Source organism: Nomascus leucogenys, chromosome 21 (genome assembly GCF_006542625.1).
Source record: "Nomascus leucogenys isolate Asia chromosome 21, Asia_NLE_v1, whole genome shotgun sequence".
NCBI lineage: Eukaryota > Metazoa > Chordata > Mammalia > Primates > Hylobatidae > Nomascus > Nomascus leucogenys.
In genome coordinates this window covers 33,040,439-33,058,457 of record NC_044401.1, presented here as the reverse complement: position 1 = coordinate 33,058,457, position 18,019 = coordinate 33,040,439, and the positions used below count along the sequence as shown (strand labels likewise).

At 37.5% G+C, this 18,019-nt stretch overlaps 1 protein-coding gene across 3 annotated transcripts in view; it reads left to right on the top strand.

Annotated features, from left to right (window-relative positions):
* Positions 1-1,389: 1,389 nt before the first annotated feature.
* Positions 1,390-18,019, top strand: part of CADM2 (cell adhesion molecule 2) — a 1,106,513-nt gene continuing 1,089,883 nt past the window's right edge. The window contains exon 1 of one of the 3 annotated variants that reach the window (XM_003255142.3): positions 1,390-2,087. In XM_003255142.3, the coding sequence (XP_003255190.1) occupies positions 2,027-2,087 (61 nt within the window). In that variant the 5' untranslated portion in view covers positions 1,390-2,026. The remainder of the gene's footprint in view (positions 2,088-18,019) is intronic. The other 2 variants (XM_030801643.1, XM_030801642.1) reach the window with 2 other exon arrangements.

Genomic DNA, 18,019 nt, shown 5'->3' with positions numbered 1-18,019 from the left:
GGTTGAATTTGCAAAAGGTTGTGGCAAAGTAAGCAACAAATGGGAAAGAGTGAAGGGCATCAATATTGATCTTGCCTCTCATCTTTCCCTCTGTCTTCTTGCTTGCAGGTTTCTATTGTGTAGTCTCTCAAACAAAGCCGACTTTATTTATGGTGTGACTGATTTAACACTACTGAACCAGTCCATCATCTGCTAATTTGGTCCAATTAAAAACTGGTCATAGGGAAAACCTGGGCATTAAACTCATTTAGAAACACAACTTCTGATTCATTTATGTCTTGCTCATTTATGTCTCCTCTTCTAAAGGACACTTTTCAGGATGTTGATTTATAGAGGTGGTTCTTTCCAGCTTCCCGAGTTTCTGTGACTCCTTCTGGTTAGGTCCATTAACAAAGTGCACTTCTGCCTCTCTCCCCTCGTAAGGCTATTGTTAAAACATTTTAAAGAGGCTTGCCTAAGATTTCCTGCTATCCAGAATTAGAAAAATCCCACTAAACAGCTAAAGTCACCATTTATAAAGTACGTACGCATTGCATGGACTTACGCTAACATGATTGCTTTCTCACTTAATCCTTACAACTCTTAAACTTAAGTACTATTATCCCGGTTTTGCAGTTGAGGAGGCTTTAGACTCAAACGTTCAAGTAAATCATCAAATATTATAAAACAAGAAGCGACAGCTATGCTATTTGAACCAAAGGCTGCCTGATGCCAGTGCCAGCACTGCTACTCACCAAGCTCTACTGAGATTTATACCTAGACTAAGTAAAATCTCTGAACAACAACAACAAAATTATTTCCTCCACTTGTTTTTCCTTTTTTGCACCACAAGTTCTTGTAGGCAGGTAGGTGTTCCACTCCCTATACTTAGCCTCTCCCACGCCCTCTGCAATCTTTCCCTTTTGCTGCTGGAATCGTCAGAGATTGCTACTGCAGCTGGTGAGTGGGCAGGTGCAGCCACCATCTGCTCTAGAGTCCAAATGCGCAGAAGAACCTCGCACCCAGGACCTGGCCCAGGCACCACGAATTCCAGAACATGCTGGGGACACGGCTAACCCCGCCCCCTCGCGGTGGCGATTGGCTGAACCCTTCCTGAGTGCGAAGCGCTGATTAATGAAGGCAGTTGTCTCGCCTGCAAGTTTGGGCGAGACATCTCTAAAGAGGTAAGATCCGCCGGGGGTGCTGAATGGGGGCTTCAGTTCTTCCTGCCCGAAGGGTCCTTGAGAAGCCTGTTTGTTTTTCCCGGCGCTTGTCTCCACCCATCCCCTTCTCTCATTGGCCAGGCCTGGCGGGCGGGTGTGTTTCCATTGGCCGGGGGGCGGTGTCTGTCCCTGGCCAGGGTGGGGGCGGGGCCTCCGCCGCTCTGAGCTTGCCCTTGTGTCTGGTGCTTCGTAGAGCTGCCGCCGCCGCTGCCGCCGTCGCCGCTGCCGCTGCCGCCACAGCCGCAGCTGCAGCCGGAGCATCCGGGAGCCGCCACTGCCGCCGCCGCTGCCGCTGCTACCGCCACTAGCGCTGCTTCCACTGCTTCTACCTCCCCTCCCAGGACCCCGAGACACCCCGGGCGCGAGCGGCAGTGCTGCTTGCTTGCTCCCCCTCTCCCCCAGCCCTTCCCCTCCGTGACCTACCCACTCCTTGCAGCCCTCGCCCGCACCTTCTCCGACACCCGGCATCCCTGCACCACCTGCTCGGGCAGCCCCGGCGGGCTCTGGGACTTGCTGTGCGCGCCGAGAGGGAGGCAAGCTCCAAACCCCTGCCTAGCAGACGGGCTGTCGCGGCTGCACCACCGGCAGGAGGAGGAGGAGAAGAAACTATTTCGCCCACCGATACCCCATTCTGCAGGTGCTTTGCCGCTGCCGCTTCTGCTGCCGCCGATCCGAGTCCGCGGGTTCGAACACCGCAGCGGTGGGGACGGTGGGTCCGGCGGGCGCCGGGAGGAGGACACCAGCGGAGCCCTGCACTCTCGTGCCCCGCTCACCAGCATCTACTTGCGCCCTCGTTCCTTCCCCAGCCCTTTAGAGAAGGGACCATGATTTGGAAACGCAGCGCCGTTCTCCGCTTCTACAGTGTCTGCGGGCTCCTGCTACAAGGTAATCCCCGCCCCGCCGCGGGGACCATCAACTTCTCGCCTATTCCCCATCTTCCCCATTCCACCCCATGTTTCCACTCTCCCCTCCCAGTCCCCCTGTCCCCAGCGATTTCCATCCCCTCCCCCTGCTCTCTGGTGCGGCAGGGGGCAGTGGCAGTTTGCACCAGCCCCTCGAATTTCTAACGCTGGCTCAGCCCTGCCTTCCCAGCAGTCAGTCCCTTACGCGGCACCTTTTGCCTTCTCATTCACCTGAGCTTCCTTCATCTCACTCCATCCCCGCCAGCATCCCCCTCCCACGCCTTTTGGCTGGCAACTTGTGCCGGTCTGAACATTCCACCCCCCCGACAACCCCCCCCCGCCACCTCCCACATCACGCTCTTGAGCGACCCTCTCCATCTCTTGTCATCTCTTTAACCTCCCCGTTTTCAGGTCGCCTTTTCTTTTCCCCCTCTTCCCACCATCATCATATCCGTGTGTCTTTAAAAAGTGTGTGAGAGCCTGGGAGCGAGCTACCAAGACGGCGAGAACAGCAGCAGCGGCAGCACCCTGTGCATTGCAATAACATCCCCGGGGGGAAAATGTGTTGTGAGACGTGTCATTCACCTAGGAAGAGAGAGGGGACTCTGTCTGGGATTTTAAAAAAAGAAAAGAAAGAAAAAAAAAGGAAAGGAAAAAGAATAAGAAAAAAGAAAAAAAATGAATGAATGAATAAATAAACCAAGAATTTAAGAAAGGGGAGAAAAGGCAAAAAAATTAAAAGACCCAAACCCACTTTATCAACACATTGACTTTTTATTATTCAGTCTGTGTCGTTTCTTTTTTTTTTTTTTTAACCAAAGAAATATATGCTCCCTAGCAGTTACTTTACTGCTAAGATATTTTCACTTAGATTTCCTACCTCTCCATCCTCTCTCTGCCGCTTCTTTCCGTAATTAATATTATCCTTTCACGTGAAATGTAAGAACCCCTGCGACCGCAGCAGTGGAGGGAAACCGCACAAAACGCTGTTATTATGCAAATCACTGGGTTTGGATGCCGGATGGCTAGGGAATCTGGGTTTACTTTTCTCCAGACCCTCTTTTTTGGAGGAGGGAGTGAGGGGGCTGTGTGGAATGGGAGGACGATGCTGATTATGAAATAAATGGCAATACATAGTACAGGAGTGCATGAGGACACTTTGGGTGGTGGAGGAGGCAGGGGCGGCGTGCTAGGGCTGGGTGGGCAGGGGCTGTAAGGCGGAAGATCGTTGCTTTGAAGAGAATAGTATAGGGATGTGGCTTGAGTGTGAGATATAGCGAGGATGGGTGTGAAATGATGATTGATAGAATATTTTTAAGCTAGGTGACTAGATTTTTTTTCTTTGCCTGTCTCTAACCCTTCTGTCATTATTTGGGTATTTGCAGGAAAGATAAGTTGATCAAATTAATTTTTCTCTGGGTAAAAGGGATCTGAAAGTAAGACACACGTAGACTCACTGGCGTGCAAAACCCAGTCGGTCTTTGGAGGATTTAAATGAGGTCAATGAACCATCTTTCAGCAAGTTCTTGGAATGCATCCTCTCTCCTGCCCTCCTCCGGGATATAGACTAGGGACCCAATTTTATTTATGCATATTTATGAATGTGAAAGAAGAGGCGGTGGGCAGAATTTTCCCGAATTAACTAACTGACCTTGTAGAGATCTTGTGTAGAATATTTTGGTGGTACTTCTGTGTATTTTACGTTGGGTGTAAATTTCAGATGTGTCATGTGTGCCAGAATCTCCGTGAAGGCAGACAGCACATTCTCCCTGCGTACGCCGCCGAGTCCCATTTCTCACCCTTCACACCCCCATCCTCACACAAGTAACCCGGGTGTCTGACACGTTACTTAGGTTTTTAATCCGCGCTGAGACAATCTTCCAGAGACCCTACTTCACCTCTCAGTAACTTGCATTTCTCAGCTCTGCTGTGTGTGTGTGTGTGTGTGTGTGTGTGCGCGCGCGCGCGCGCGCCGGCGTGTGCCGTGTTGGGGGAGTGTGATGTGGGAGAATCAGTTAATTTGGTGATTGCAATGAAAATTCGACACCGCTAGATGTATTTTCCTGCCAATCTCTGTGTGCTGGCCCCGGCCGGTCAATGCACACACTGCTGGGCTGCTGCGAAATTATTTATTATAGAGCGTGTGGGCCATGGACTGCACTTGGGGTCGCCTCCTCTCTTCCTTCAACATTTCCCTGTGAATTGTCTATTCAGTGCAGTGCGAAATAACTGTTTGCTGATGCCTCTCTCTCAGCCTGGAGGAGGATTTACTCTTTCTCTACCCGGAGAGATTCCATCAGCAGCATGCAGGCATGAGTCTCTTTTATTGAGTATGTAAACCAATGATTAAGACAGTGCTGCTTTTCACAGCAGACTGGGATTGGGGGGCGGGTGCGGGGAAGGGGTGTGAGTATAGCCGAGAAAATGCACCACTGCAACCAGCAGCAACACCAGCATTAGGTCCAATAAATAAATAAATAAAGGTCCTATACAGCAACCAGGGAAAGAGCACAAGTCCATCCATGTCTGTGGACTTGGGAGCATCTTAGATCAGGCCATGTGAATACACTAAAAGAGATAGGAGAATTTAAAAAAAAGAAAGGAAAGAAAGAGGAGGGGGCACAAAGCACCATTGGATTGTCTTCTCATGTTTATGGCTGCCTCACATTTATTCATCAAACACTGCTCCACAGACACATCATACTTTGTTGATATTGTCAGTTTTTGCTCAAACAAATTGCTCATGCCTTCCTTGTCTTAGGCTTGTCTGAAAACATTGCTTCGGGGTTCAGATTTATGTTTTTCCCCCTACCCTACTGTTTTATTAGGACTTGGTTAGGTTGTAAAATGAAGGCTTTATTTCCTGGACATAGATTAAATACTTAGCGGGTCTTTCTATGTGCAGGGAGAAAAGGGTGACAGGGGAACTAGTGAGCGACTGATTTTGGCTAGAGGGAGTCTGCCTTGCCTGCTAGTAGTTATGACTAGGCAAATACTATAGTCAGTCAATAGCTTCTTTTTTTAGCTTTATCAGCACTATAGTGATATGCACTTAAGTAATACTAATCAGTTTATTTATCCCATGTATTACTATTCCCTTTCTTGCAGTATCATTATTAAATACAAGAAGTCTCATTTGAACATATCTTCTCCATGTTTCTGTGTTTTAACTGACTGTATTTTATATTATCACCTATATTTTTTACCTTTTTTTCTGGGAAGCAAAATCAATTTTCTGGCTTGTTAATATGTGGAGCGATAAGCCAGTGGTGAGAATCTAGTCAATGATAAAATGAGTTTTTTTTAAAAAGGCTTACTTAATTCTATAACATCTGCCAGTTTGCCCTCATTCTCATTGTGTCTTTAGGAAATGAATAATAGATAGAGAATAAACATATGCTTTTGGCTAAACATTTGTTTGGCCAAAGTATGACTTGGAAGGTAGGCTACTTAAATAGCAAAATTTGATTTAGTGTTCAGTTACAATGCGTCTTTTCTTATTTTCCCTCATCATAGAAAGAGGAAAATCTGGAGTAAGCGCAAGGGACACATTACAGAAATGAATTTCTTTGCAAGGATTTCAAAAGCTTGCCACCTGTAACTAAGTCCTCTCTTGGCTATAGAGTAGATCCAGTTCAATTGCTAACCCTTGCTGAAACCTTATCCCTTTCCATGCCTGAGGGGGCACTGCAAAGATGGAGAGAGTGCCCTGGGCAGCACAGGAAACAATTTTGGAAAGGGCAAAAAAGAAACAAGGGCAAAATATAACAAGAAATAGTCATGCATACATGCATACAAGACCTCATTTTGTTGAGAACTGTGTTTACTTTTTGGAATTAGTCGTATACAAAAACACCTCCAAGACAGATACTGGGGCTTTAGGTTTTTTTTTTTTTTTTTTTTTTTTTTTTTTTTTTTTTTTTTTTTTTTTGCTGTGGTATATTCTGGTAAATTGTTATATTTAGTAAAAATATAAGACAAACAATTTAATTTGAATATATATTCAAATTCAATCTCATTGGATGTACATAATACTTGCCTCAGTATGTGTCATGAACCTCACCTTACATTTTTTAGAAAGCACATTATAATACATCTTATATACACTTAAGGAAATACTTATGCTTCCTAAAAGCATATCTTTCCAACTATTTTACCTTTACATGTATTAACTTTAGTCTTGTCAAGCTCATTTCTTATGCCAAATGCGGTTCTTGAAATGCAGTTTACTCACTCCCTTTTTTGATTAACATAAACTTTGGAAAGTGGAGCCTATATACTTAAATGCAATAACTGTGGCTTCAATAGTCAAACATCAGACAATTGGTAATTAAGAACATCTTTGCAAATATGAGGCATTTCTAGACTAGTTTTATATCAAGATGTAGAAGTTTACTTCATTGTCTTTTTCCCATTTCTATAACTATTAGAACTCTGGGAACATAATATGACAAAGCTAAGTATCAATTGAGATGATCTGTTCTTGTGTCCTTCATTAGAAGGTAAGACATTTGAAAACTATTTGTCACACAATTAAATAATGGTAGAATGTCATTTTTCTTTAAAAAAATACTTAAATCACTTAAAGAGCAAAATGGAAGTGCAAAAATGTTGGAAGGCATCCTAAGCATGCATTTGAAAGTGGCCTGGAATCAACACCAAATGACATAAATTTTCTCTTTAAGTAGTCTGTGGTCTATCAATGATTGAGACAAGTAAGCCTTATCTACTATGAAGGATTTGGGGGTGCATTAATAATCAAATATAGACCTAATGTCATATGGATGTTTTATTTGATCTTGCTGACAAGTGCTCTATGATACTTATTGAGAAATAGTCCTCATTTTATTAGACTGTATTAAACCCATTGGCCAAGTCACCTATTCTGTAGCCGCTAACTGAATAGATTGAGGAAGTAGAGAGAAGGAAAATCACAAACCAAGGAAGCCGACTCAAAACTGAAGTCAAAAGCCCTTTGTTGAATTGGCAGATATTGGTCTGATTTACTCTCTTAAAACAGTTCTAGTGCCCAACAATTATTACACTTAAGCTTCCTGAGGGCAAGCTCTGAGCCTTACATAGCTATGCAATTTTCTTATCTTCATTTTAGTAGATGCATAAACAGTCATGTTGGATTGAATAATAGGTATGTCCTAATTACTTGTGTTGGGATTAAATGATCTCTTCTTTTCATAATATGGAAGCACTCATACTTTGTCAAGTCACATAGGAGTTAATTTTGACATTTTGTAAGCTATATTGGTTTATGAAAGTTATCCTATATTAAAGTATCACATAAATAGTTCTTAAGATACATCTTTAAGTGAATTCAATCTGATCAGTCATTTTTAACATTTTTCCTACCATTTTTTTCTTTTGCTTGATTAAAAACCCCAGATACTTTACATTAGATTAGATCATAAACTAATTTCATAAAAAATGAAGGACATAATTTAAATTTACTGATTTAACCTAAAATATTTAAAAGGACATGTTCATTGCCAACATTTTATTTGAAAATGTCAAGCATTTTTGGAGTGCAATTCTGTAGTATCAAGAAAGGCATCTTCTGCAAATTCCTTGTGTAAAGAGGTGGGTGAGGATTAACCTAAAGCTGTGGCAGCTGAAGCCCCCTGCTGTGTGATGATGCAAATGGCATCTCGGGCCTAATGTGCTCTGCAGAGGCCGCAAACTCACAGGAAAGCAGTCATGTGGCATGAGAGTGAAATGGGAAGTCTTTTTCATAGCTTGTAGTGGACATAAAACATCCTTTAGCTTTTTATAACCGGAAATGATCCAGAGTACTTGTAATCACATGAGGTTATGACAAAGCAAACGATAGAACATGTATTTTGTTTAGAGATGAATAAATAAATCCTACTAAAACTATCAACATTTTCATCCAATGAATGGTGAACATTTAATTTTCTTCCAAACTATCAGGAACATAGGTCAGTTTAATGAAGATGAATAGCAAAATTAAAATAGGATTTCTATGCTATTTTTTACATGTGTTGGACTTAATAACTGTTGGGCTGGGAAACATTCTGTTATCCAGTTCTTCCTTCAGTGAGTAAGGAGGTAGTCCCTTAATCTCATTCTTATTAGAGCATTTCCTGTACTATGAGAATATAGCAGTTTCTTTACAAAATAAGAGTTAACTGTTCAGTGTATCTTCAGTTTATTTAGTGTTGTTAAGTATAATTTGTATTATGTCACATCAGTAGAGAATGTTTCCTATCTGAATAATATTATTTATCACATAGGCAAACTCATCTGACATGTTCTCTAAAAATGTAAGAGTTGTAAACCCATTATTATACCATTAAACCCTATCAGATAAAAGGAACTAACGTAGCTTTGTATATTTTGATTCCATTTGCCACAGAACAAAAAAACTGAACATGTTATACATACTGATTTTTATTAAGTAGTGAGCCCAGTTGGTCCTGTTAATGTGTTCAGTGGATTTCCTTAAGCATATACGAAATTGTTTTAATCTTAGAAGCATGTAGCCTATTTAAAAATTAGTGAAGTAAATATTCTGCTTAAGTAGGGATCAGTTAAATATTAATGTCAAAATCAGAGATGTAGTTATTGAGAAAGGAAATATTCCACTGCCATTTATATATGTGCACATATATACACATTTAAGTGTGTCATTATTTTTAAGACTGAAGAACATCTTTATTAATTTTGTTATTAGAGTTTAGGGCTTTCAGGGATGTATAATAGAATGAAGGAAAAGTTAAGAGTTTGTTTTGTTTTTACTCATTGTGTTCTTTTACTCTTTCAATTAAGGTTAAGAATTTTATATTTTTTTAAAATAAATTTTCTCGGGCTGCAACAATGATTAACAAGACTTCCACCTAAAACACACACACACGTCTTACAATTTATGAAATAACAATAGGGTTCAGTATTCTGGATCTATTTTTGTGCTTATGAAACTGAGTGATAAGAACTTATTACTACTTGAATAGATACAGAGCTAAGTTAGTAAGATCTGCCATAGAGAGAGGGGGCCATTAACTGTTCACATTATATTTTAGAGGTCTTTGAAGTAAATATTAACACAGTCATTGTTCAACTTTGGAAACAACTCTTTCTGAGTCAGCAAATCATTTTCACTTGAATATTTAAATTATCTTTCAGCCATTTCATTGTTGAAGAGGAAGTCCCTGTCTAGCCATAGTTAAGGAGTTATTCCGGGGGTTAAATACTGACGTCATTAGGCATTGCTTAGAAAATAAAAATAAGCATACTTTTGCTTTCAGAAAAAAAAATCTCAAAGCTAAATGTGATCAAATAGTGCAAATAATTTCACATTATAAGAAAACAAAGTCCTTTAAAAAGTCAAATTGAGTTTCTAAAAATTTTATATATTTTATGATGGTTAATTTACAGTAAGGATACATTGCTTATCTAAAGTTGTCCTTGAGAACAGAGTGAGAAAGTACCTTTCCTGACAAAGATATGCTGCCGACTGCTAAGTGTATAGCTGTTATATTGATCTGCTGTAATTTATAAAGCCAGTTAATTTATTCTTGTAAAGAAATATTTTTAGCTTTTAGGCTAAAATTGTTTGTATTTTAAAATGCAGATGCCTTCCATAATGCTTATTTAAACACCAAGGCCTAAAATTTATAGTGTGTAAAAAAAGTCCTAATTTTCTTAATAAATTCATATTTTATATTAGCTTGTTCTATATCCCCCATGGGGGAAAATATCCATGACATTCATAACTTCCGTTCATTCTCATACCTTTTACATCTCTGTTTTTCAATCTGGAGTTGTAGGCTTAAGTTTAAATGAGAAATAATGTATTACGAATTAGAATATTTATATGTAAAAGCAAAGAAAAATATACAGTAAGCTTTTTATTTAATTGCCATTTCTTTACTGCTCTCTATTTTATGTGCTGAAGTCTGAATAGTGACTCGGCTTCCTTTATACTCTCCAGGAATATAATATCCCTCCCATTCCCTGCCCATGCTACCGAATTGAAATGAATTAATGGGGAATGAAGAATAAAGCAGTGGAGTTTTGCTAAAGGATATGTACAGAATATGTACAGATTGGGTGTTTTTCCTTTCAACCTCCAAGGAGCACACCCCAGCGTTTCAGGAAGGATAAAACATGTACAATGTGTATTGAGTTGTTTTTGTTATTGTTATTATTGCATTTTTTTGAAAGCTCCATTCTGTAGTCTCTTAATAAAAATGGCAAAAAAGGGGAAAGGAATGTGAGTCAGCCAGCCAAACACACAGAGAAACGCCTGGCAAAGCTGCCTAAATTAGCATATGCTAGGCTGAGTATTTCCCTCTGTTGTTACATAATCCCTTTCTAATACGAAATCAGTTCTCATACTTAACCCTTTCAGGAGGTTTGGAATTTTCCCACTGTTATATTTTTATTTTGCTTCATTTATTTTCTCATGAATTGTGTAAATCATCTATTCAAGGGCTTTTATGTCAAGTTCTTTTTTTCCCTCTCCAGCCCTTCTGTATACAAATGTTCCATTCTATGTCCAACTTCAGGATTCAAGAATCAACTTTTCTATAGCTTCCACTGAGAGGATCTAATTAGCATTTTAGTCTCCCTTTACTCATGTGCAGCTTTCTTTAGAAAATGTATTAGTTCTATGAGGTTCCCCTAAGGATTCATAATACTCTAGTTTGTTACATGTACTGTGATATTCAGTGTGCCTTAATTATGCACGTGTCCTCATTTCAAAGCCTTTTCAGGGATCATGTGGGATAGAACAGGGGTCTGGCTGTAAGTTCACTGTCATGTATTAATGTGTAGGTGGTATTCAGAGAAGGATGTTTCTGAAGGCAATTATATATCTATGACTCCAATATAGCAAGCAGTTACTCACATTCTGCACTTACTAGTTACCCTGCCAAGGCAGAATTAAATTCACCATTGTGATACATAATACAGTATCTGTTATTTAGAAATAACAGATACTGCTCTAGGATTGAAATAAAATAATGAGTGAAAATGTGTATCCCCTACCCTGAATAGGGATTGTTCCTTTCACTTTCCCAAACAAAAAGAAGAATCAGAAATTGTTCCTAAGTCAATACTGTATTCCTTAACTAGCCCATTAACACATTTTGCTATGGTGGGATCTTGAAGTTTTGCTCGTTTTTATGTGAGGCTGTAGATATTTAAGCAGTATTGATTGCCTGCAATCTTTATGGACTGCCAAATACCAGTGCATTGCCAAATTTGAGACATTTTATTTTCGGGTTTTAATTCGGATGCAATTTGAATACTGGTGAAAGTATAGAGAGACGCTGAACTCGAGAGAGAGAGACAGACATCTTTTTCTTAAAGAGACTTCAGTTGTGGAGAGATTGCTGTAAGAATTGGCTTGTTTTGTATGTGTTATCACTTGTAAGGGGGATACTTTCCTATATTACATGAGTATGAGAGTGCATTTGTCTTAATTGTACCCTTTGGCTTACATGTCTTCCTCTGTGTCTTATGTCATAAGAAAATGGTGGTTTAATTTGTAACTGCAACTTTTGTCTTTTATTCTTTTATTTATGCTTATGGCAAGAAAAAGCGTTTTATAAGCTGATATAATAAATATGTTTTGACAATTTTTGTTTGATTATTTTCACAATAGCATAATTTTTGAAGCTATAGTTTTAGTTTTAGTAGACAAAAGAATGCCATCTGCCCTCGATTATTTTAAGCATATATGTGTTCTTAGTTCATGAGAGAATTGAGCATTTGATTTAGTCTATTCTGTGATCTACATCAAACTTTGTATATTATTATGATAGTATTTTGAAGGTTATGTGTTTATCTGCCTGTCTCCTCTAGTGGATGATAAGCCCCTAGTGTACAGGGCTGAAGTCTTAGCCCTCATTATATTTCAAGTGCCTAATCGAATGTCTGGTCTTTTTTTTTTTTTAATGTTTTCATTCCAATGATTGATTAGTTTTCTTCTAATAGATATAATCTTGACACAACTCTTTAATTGGATCTAGATAATATTTAAGTATTTACATTATAACTGCCAAAATGCCAATACAGTACTCCAGATAGAATAAATATTTGCAGTGACTTTTCGTTTATATGTAATATACAGGAAGAAGACAGAAATGCACCCCAAGAAACAAAAGTAATACTAAATAATGGTGTACTTAACAAAAATATGAATTAATTGCTTTCAGTCAGGGCAGTCAATTCAAATTTGCACTGTAAACATTTATATGACTCTTCCTGATATTTTTGGGTATTTAACCCCTTATCTTTAATCTACTTTCTAAAGATTTTATCTCTAGCTTCAAAAATATTCCTGATGATGACTTTGGTTAAACGTGAAGCCACATTATCTTGTTGTTCTACTTTGAGTAGCTGGCATTTCCGGATAAATGTATAAACAAAGAGGAATTACAAGCTGACCTTGATCCACCAGATTATGTGTGGACTGACCTGCTTTTTTTTTTTTACTGCCAAGCTAGAGAGTAGAGGTTCTCTGATTAGTCCCTGGAGTAAAGATTCAGGGTGCATTCTTCTCAGTTAACTGGAAGAGATTCTGTCAGTATTATTTAAAAGGCCCTTTAAAATTCTAAATGTTAGTCTCTTTGTGTTTTTAATGCTTAGTTATTTATACTTATGCAATTGATGACACATATATGCTGTGATTGAATTTGATTTTTTTTTTTTGCATTTGAAAGATAGAGAGGTCGGATGGAAGTATTATCTGCTTTTTAAAGAAAATATAAATACAGTTACTGGAAACCCGAAACCAAAGGAGAAAAGACTCTACAATTCGTAGTGACTATATTTTCACATAAAGCGTTTTAAGAATACTTTTTCTAAAAAGTTCCAGTGAAATGCGACTTTTCTTAAAAGTCATATAGTTTTTCTTCACATTTTGAAAATCAATTTCCCTGATGTCTTTTGGATTTTTGACTGTTTCATGACTCTTAGCATTTGAAAAGATGTTATTAACTAGACTAGCTTAAGATTTACCTGAATGCCACGTGCTGAAATCACTCTACCATCCTCATAGAGAAATATATATTCTGTAAATAAATGTCAAATGAAGATAAACTAGCTAAATTTATTAAGGGTTCTCGCCACTTTATACAGTTGGTATTAAGAATTATATTCTCTCATAGCTTCTATTAGCACCTAGTCTTGCTTTATGTTAAAACATGTCTGTATGATGCTACAGTTGCAGAATAAACCTTCTTCTCTAACATGGCTTCTGTTTCGCCCCTGCTCATCAACTTTCCAGAGACTAGTGAATTAAAGGGAAGGTAGTTTTTGTTGCAATTTTTGTTGGAGGCAATTTTTGTTGACTATTTCACTGTTTCAATGAAACATTATTTTAATATGTTACTGAATTTATTCATTATACTGAGAATATTCCTATAACCTATGGTTAAATATGACATATTTTAATTTTTTGTGTGTAGCCACATAATATCTGAAACTGGAACTGTGAGGAAAAGCTATACCTTCCTATTTTCAAGACATTTAGTCATAATGATTCACTTAAAATTGAATTTCAGTTTGTTATAAGAAAGAAACACCTTTACCTGTTACTTTACATGCTAAAGCATTTCAGACCAACATTCTTGTCCAGAGGCACCAAATTAAAAACAATATCCATAATATTTGGCAAACAAATATTACAATAAGAGTACTGATTTTATAGAAAGACTATTGTACAAAAAGTATTGATTTTATGGAAAGATTTCATGATAAGTAACATGAAAAAGAAGTTGTATGTTCAATAACATTTACAAACATATTTTTAAAAATCAAGTAAAATTTATACAGGATAGTTTTGTGTTCATTGGCTTGCTTTGTTATCAACATAGAAATGCTATGGATGAGGTAAAACTAATGGTGTTACCATTTAGTAACTAACTTCATTTCTCCATGTCATTTCATTTCCATGAAATTTACAATGCTATAATAAAAGTATTCTAGAGAGATAAGAAGTGCATAATATTATAGAGGTCTGGTGGAAGTCACTAAAGTCGGATTTATTTTAAACTTTGTCTTGCTTTACCCAATTTTATTGACTGTGCAAGTGTAGACTATCAACAAAGTAGAACATATTATCCCTGAAGGATACGACAGCATAAGAGTACATGTTTTAATAAAACAAATATGCATGATGGGTATGCACAGACTGGGGAGATTAATATTTTTTATCATTTAATGATGGACTAACTCTAAGGTAAAAGTAAATTTCATCAGGCATTAGGGGTATTTTCTCCCAGGAAATTCTCATCACCTAGCCATACCATGATGGAGTATAGAGGTGGATTGGTAATAGAGGAATGGGGTGGAACACAAGCAGCAGACATGGTCAAATTGTGGTTCGTGTGGAAGTGGTAGTGAGATTGGCCTGGTGCAGGTCTTTTATTTTGCAGTGAGGGTTCTTTATTCTGTAAAGGGAGGAGCTATCAGTGGACTAATTAAAACGTTGATTTTGGAAGTGCCTTGCAGCAGTAAGACATGATGGTGGAAAGCAAGAGCCCTAAGTTCTCAGGCAAGCCGTGTCACTGTCTCACTGGCCTTGAGCAAGTTACTTCTCTTGTAGCTTAGTTTTTTCAGCTGTAGACTGAGTGGTTGGAACCACATTCATTCTTTGGTGATGTATTGTAGAAGGAACTTATGGATGATTGCAAACTGTAGAGATGGTATTTTTCTTTTTTCCTTTCCACCTAAAGATGTTTTATAACATATTATAACATTAACTGCATGCTCTTCAAATAGCATTTCCTAAAATTTAACTTTTTATATCCATCTATGCATTGTTTAGTGCTTAAGGATTTTACATATGTAAACAGATTTTTTATTGTGATATATGTGCCTCTGTAAATTTCAGAGCTTTTCTTTCTCTGTCAATGAAGTTTATAAATTAATTTTGTAGCCATTGGCTTGAGTTTGAGCCATACATACTTTTCTCACAAAATCACATCTGTAGATCAATTCTACAAATTAGGAAATTGTTTCCTTCGTCATTTTTATTATTAGGAAGTGGACTGGGTTAGGTTTTTCAATTTTGAATTTGATTTCATATTTCTGTGCATTCTATGTACATTAAAAATTTTCTATGGTCATTTTGTTCTTCATAGCCTTTGGTTTTCTTAAGCATAACTTATTCATTCGTTGATTCATTTATCAACAAATACCTATTTGAAGGCAGTGTTGTAAAATGCTGTATGTATAAATGAACAAGATGGAAAGAGTCTCTGCCCTTATGGAATTTACGGTCTATTGGTGGCCACATAATAAACAAATCAAAATATGTAATTCCTTTCTTAGTTTCTATCTTTCTTTCTTTCTCTTATTATTATTATTATTTTTTGAATCGGAGTCTTGCTCTGTCGCCCAGGCTAGAGTGCAGTGGCATGATCCTGGCTCACTGCAACTTCCGCCTCCCAGGTTCAAGGAATTCCATGCCTCAGCCTCCCATGTAGCTGAGACTACAGGCACGTGCCACCACGCTGGCTAAATTTTCTATTTTTAGTAGAGCCAGCATTTCTTCATGTTGGTGATGCTGGTCTCGAACTCCTGGCCTCAGGTGATCCACCAACCTCGGCCTCCCAAAGTGCTGGGATTACAGGCATGAGCCACTGTGCCCAGCCTGTAATGCCTTTCTGAATTAAAATTAGAAATTTTATTTTTATAGTAATATCTTTCAACAGCAACAGAATGTGGATATATCAATGAGGAGGTGAAATCACTGGTTTATAACAATGCTGTAAACCTCACTGGGCTTTTAAGATTTTTTTAAAATTTAAGGTTAAAGAGCTCTCATTTCCTCCAGTCGTTTATCCTGAAAACGTTCTCAGTATGATGCCAGTTTCTTTATTTTTATTACTATTAATACAACTTGAAAGAACCTGACAAGTGAACAAGAAATATTCAAGAATGCTCTATTCTAACTGATTTGTTCGAGAGGATGATTCATTTAATTTCATAAAGGCTCAGTGGGCCAGAACAGTGGATGACCAGGTCAGCAGAGGGAATGTAGGGGAGAAGAGGTCTGTGAGAAGGATCTATGTAACAAGCAACAATATTTAGTTTTTTTAGAGCTAGGGTTCTGCTTGAGCAATTCTGATGTTACCAGCAACATTCATTTAAAGAGCTGCTGATGCCTCGGGGAAAACATTTTTAAAGTGTCCTATCTAGAAACAATGCTCCTTACACTGTGTCATATATATTAAAACTCCCGCCCTTGCTTATATTACAATACATCATGCTTGGTTAAAACCTGTACTAACATAATTTGGCTTTTTGAAAGTGTCAATTAAATGTTGTTCCTTAAACTTTTCTTCAATATGTTTGAAACATTAACCACCTGGTCAACAAAGCTGAAGAATACATGGGGATACCATTTAAGAAGTTTAAAAATAAAATGAATGTTTATACAATTATTTAAAACATTGGAGAGAAACACACATCATATGAACAGGCTACAAATATTCTTGGCATCATATTTTACTTCCTTTAATATTTAACTTTGATGATCCCAAGGTGGGAATGATACCACATTTCTAACAGATTGTATGATATTTTTGAATATTACCATTTATTGGCTAGTGATATCTCTGGAATGGATGATATACATGTTGAAATAGGTAAGTGAACTCTGTGTAATTATATATATACACTTTGGAAATCATAATGATGGTGGTCTAGCATTTATAATAGTTCAGTTTAGAGACTTACTTATTTGGATTATACACAGTAATACAATCCACAGTTAGAAGAACCTGTGCTTACCCATTAACTTTAATTTTACTTTCTTTCGGTTTTAAAAGAAACTTTAAATCAAGTAAATGCTGTCATGCAGGTGATAAATGGCTAGAGTAGAGTTTTATGTTAAATGATTTATTTTGAAATATATTCAGTTTTCCAAAGTCAGAGATGCATACATGTTTGGAAACTTTTATAAAGGGAACTAGGTGGTGCTGTTCTGTCATCTTTGTGTCTTAGTGACTTCTTTCGTCCTGTTCTGTTCATTAAATACTCTCATACAAGAAGTGCATTAAGTAAGGCACAGCTTTGCTTTCCTAGTGTATTATTTTTTACTAACCAACTAAGTTTATGTTGATTTTGTATCATTGTTTTCAGCAGTATTTTTGTACAGTAGATAAAAACTTTCCTAAGCAGCAAGATATATCACACTTTATTACTTACCTCATTTCTGTAACATTTAAGATAATATATTACATTCTGATATCTTCAGATTTTTTATTATGTTTTGTAAAACCTCATAGTTGGCTTTTTATTTACCAAATCTTTGATTATTATTAGAGTCAGAAGTTAAAATGGTAACATTTTTGTACAGTTTGGGTTGATTTAGTGTAAAATGCTGCAAATATGTAATCTCAAGAAAAAGCATTTATTTGTTACCATTATTTGAAATATTACTAATTGCGTTAAGTCTTTAAACAAAAGAAAAGAGAAAGCTTTCTCTTGAAAGGAAATTTTGTTTGCCTAATTTACCTCCCTTTCAAGAAAAGTGACCTCAATTAGGCTGTCTGTTAATCTTTTCAAGTTTCAGGATGTTACTAAGATAACTGTGCTTTCCCATAATCTTGGTGCTACTTGATAGTCGAAAATAAAACAGTTATTTAAAACAAAGTAAGTAAACAACAAACAAAGTTATTTCACTCTCCATCTATATTTAGTACACTGGTATCTCTGGGGTATATTTTATTGGTAATAATTATAGCTTCTTTCAGATACCATTACATTTTGGAAAGGCAAATAAGAGAAAACTTATAAGGGATTGCATTTTTTTCATCCAAAATCATCCTGTGTTCTGTATAAGCAATTGTAAGTTATGTTTCTTAATGATTTTGTAATGCCATTTCTGAAGCATATATTATATATTTTATAATGAAAACCCGGATA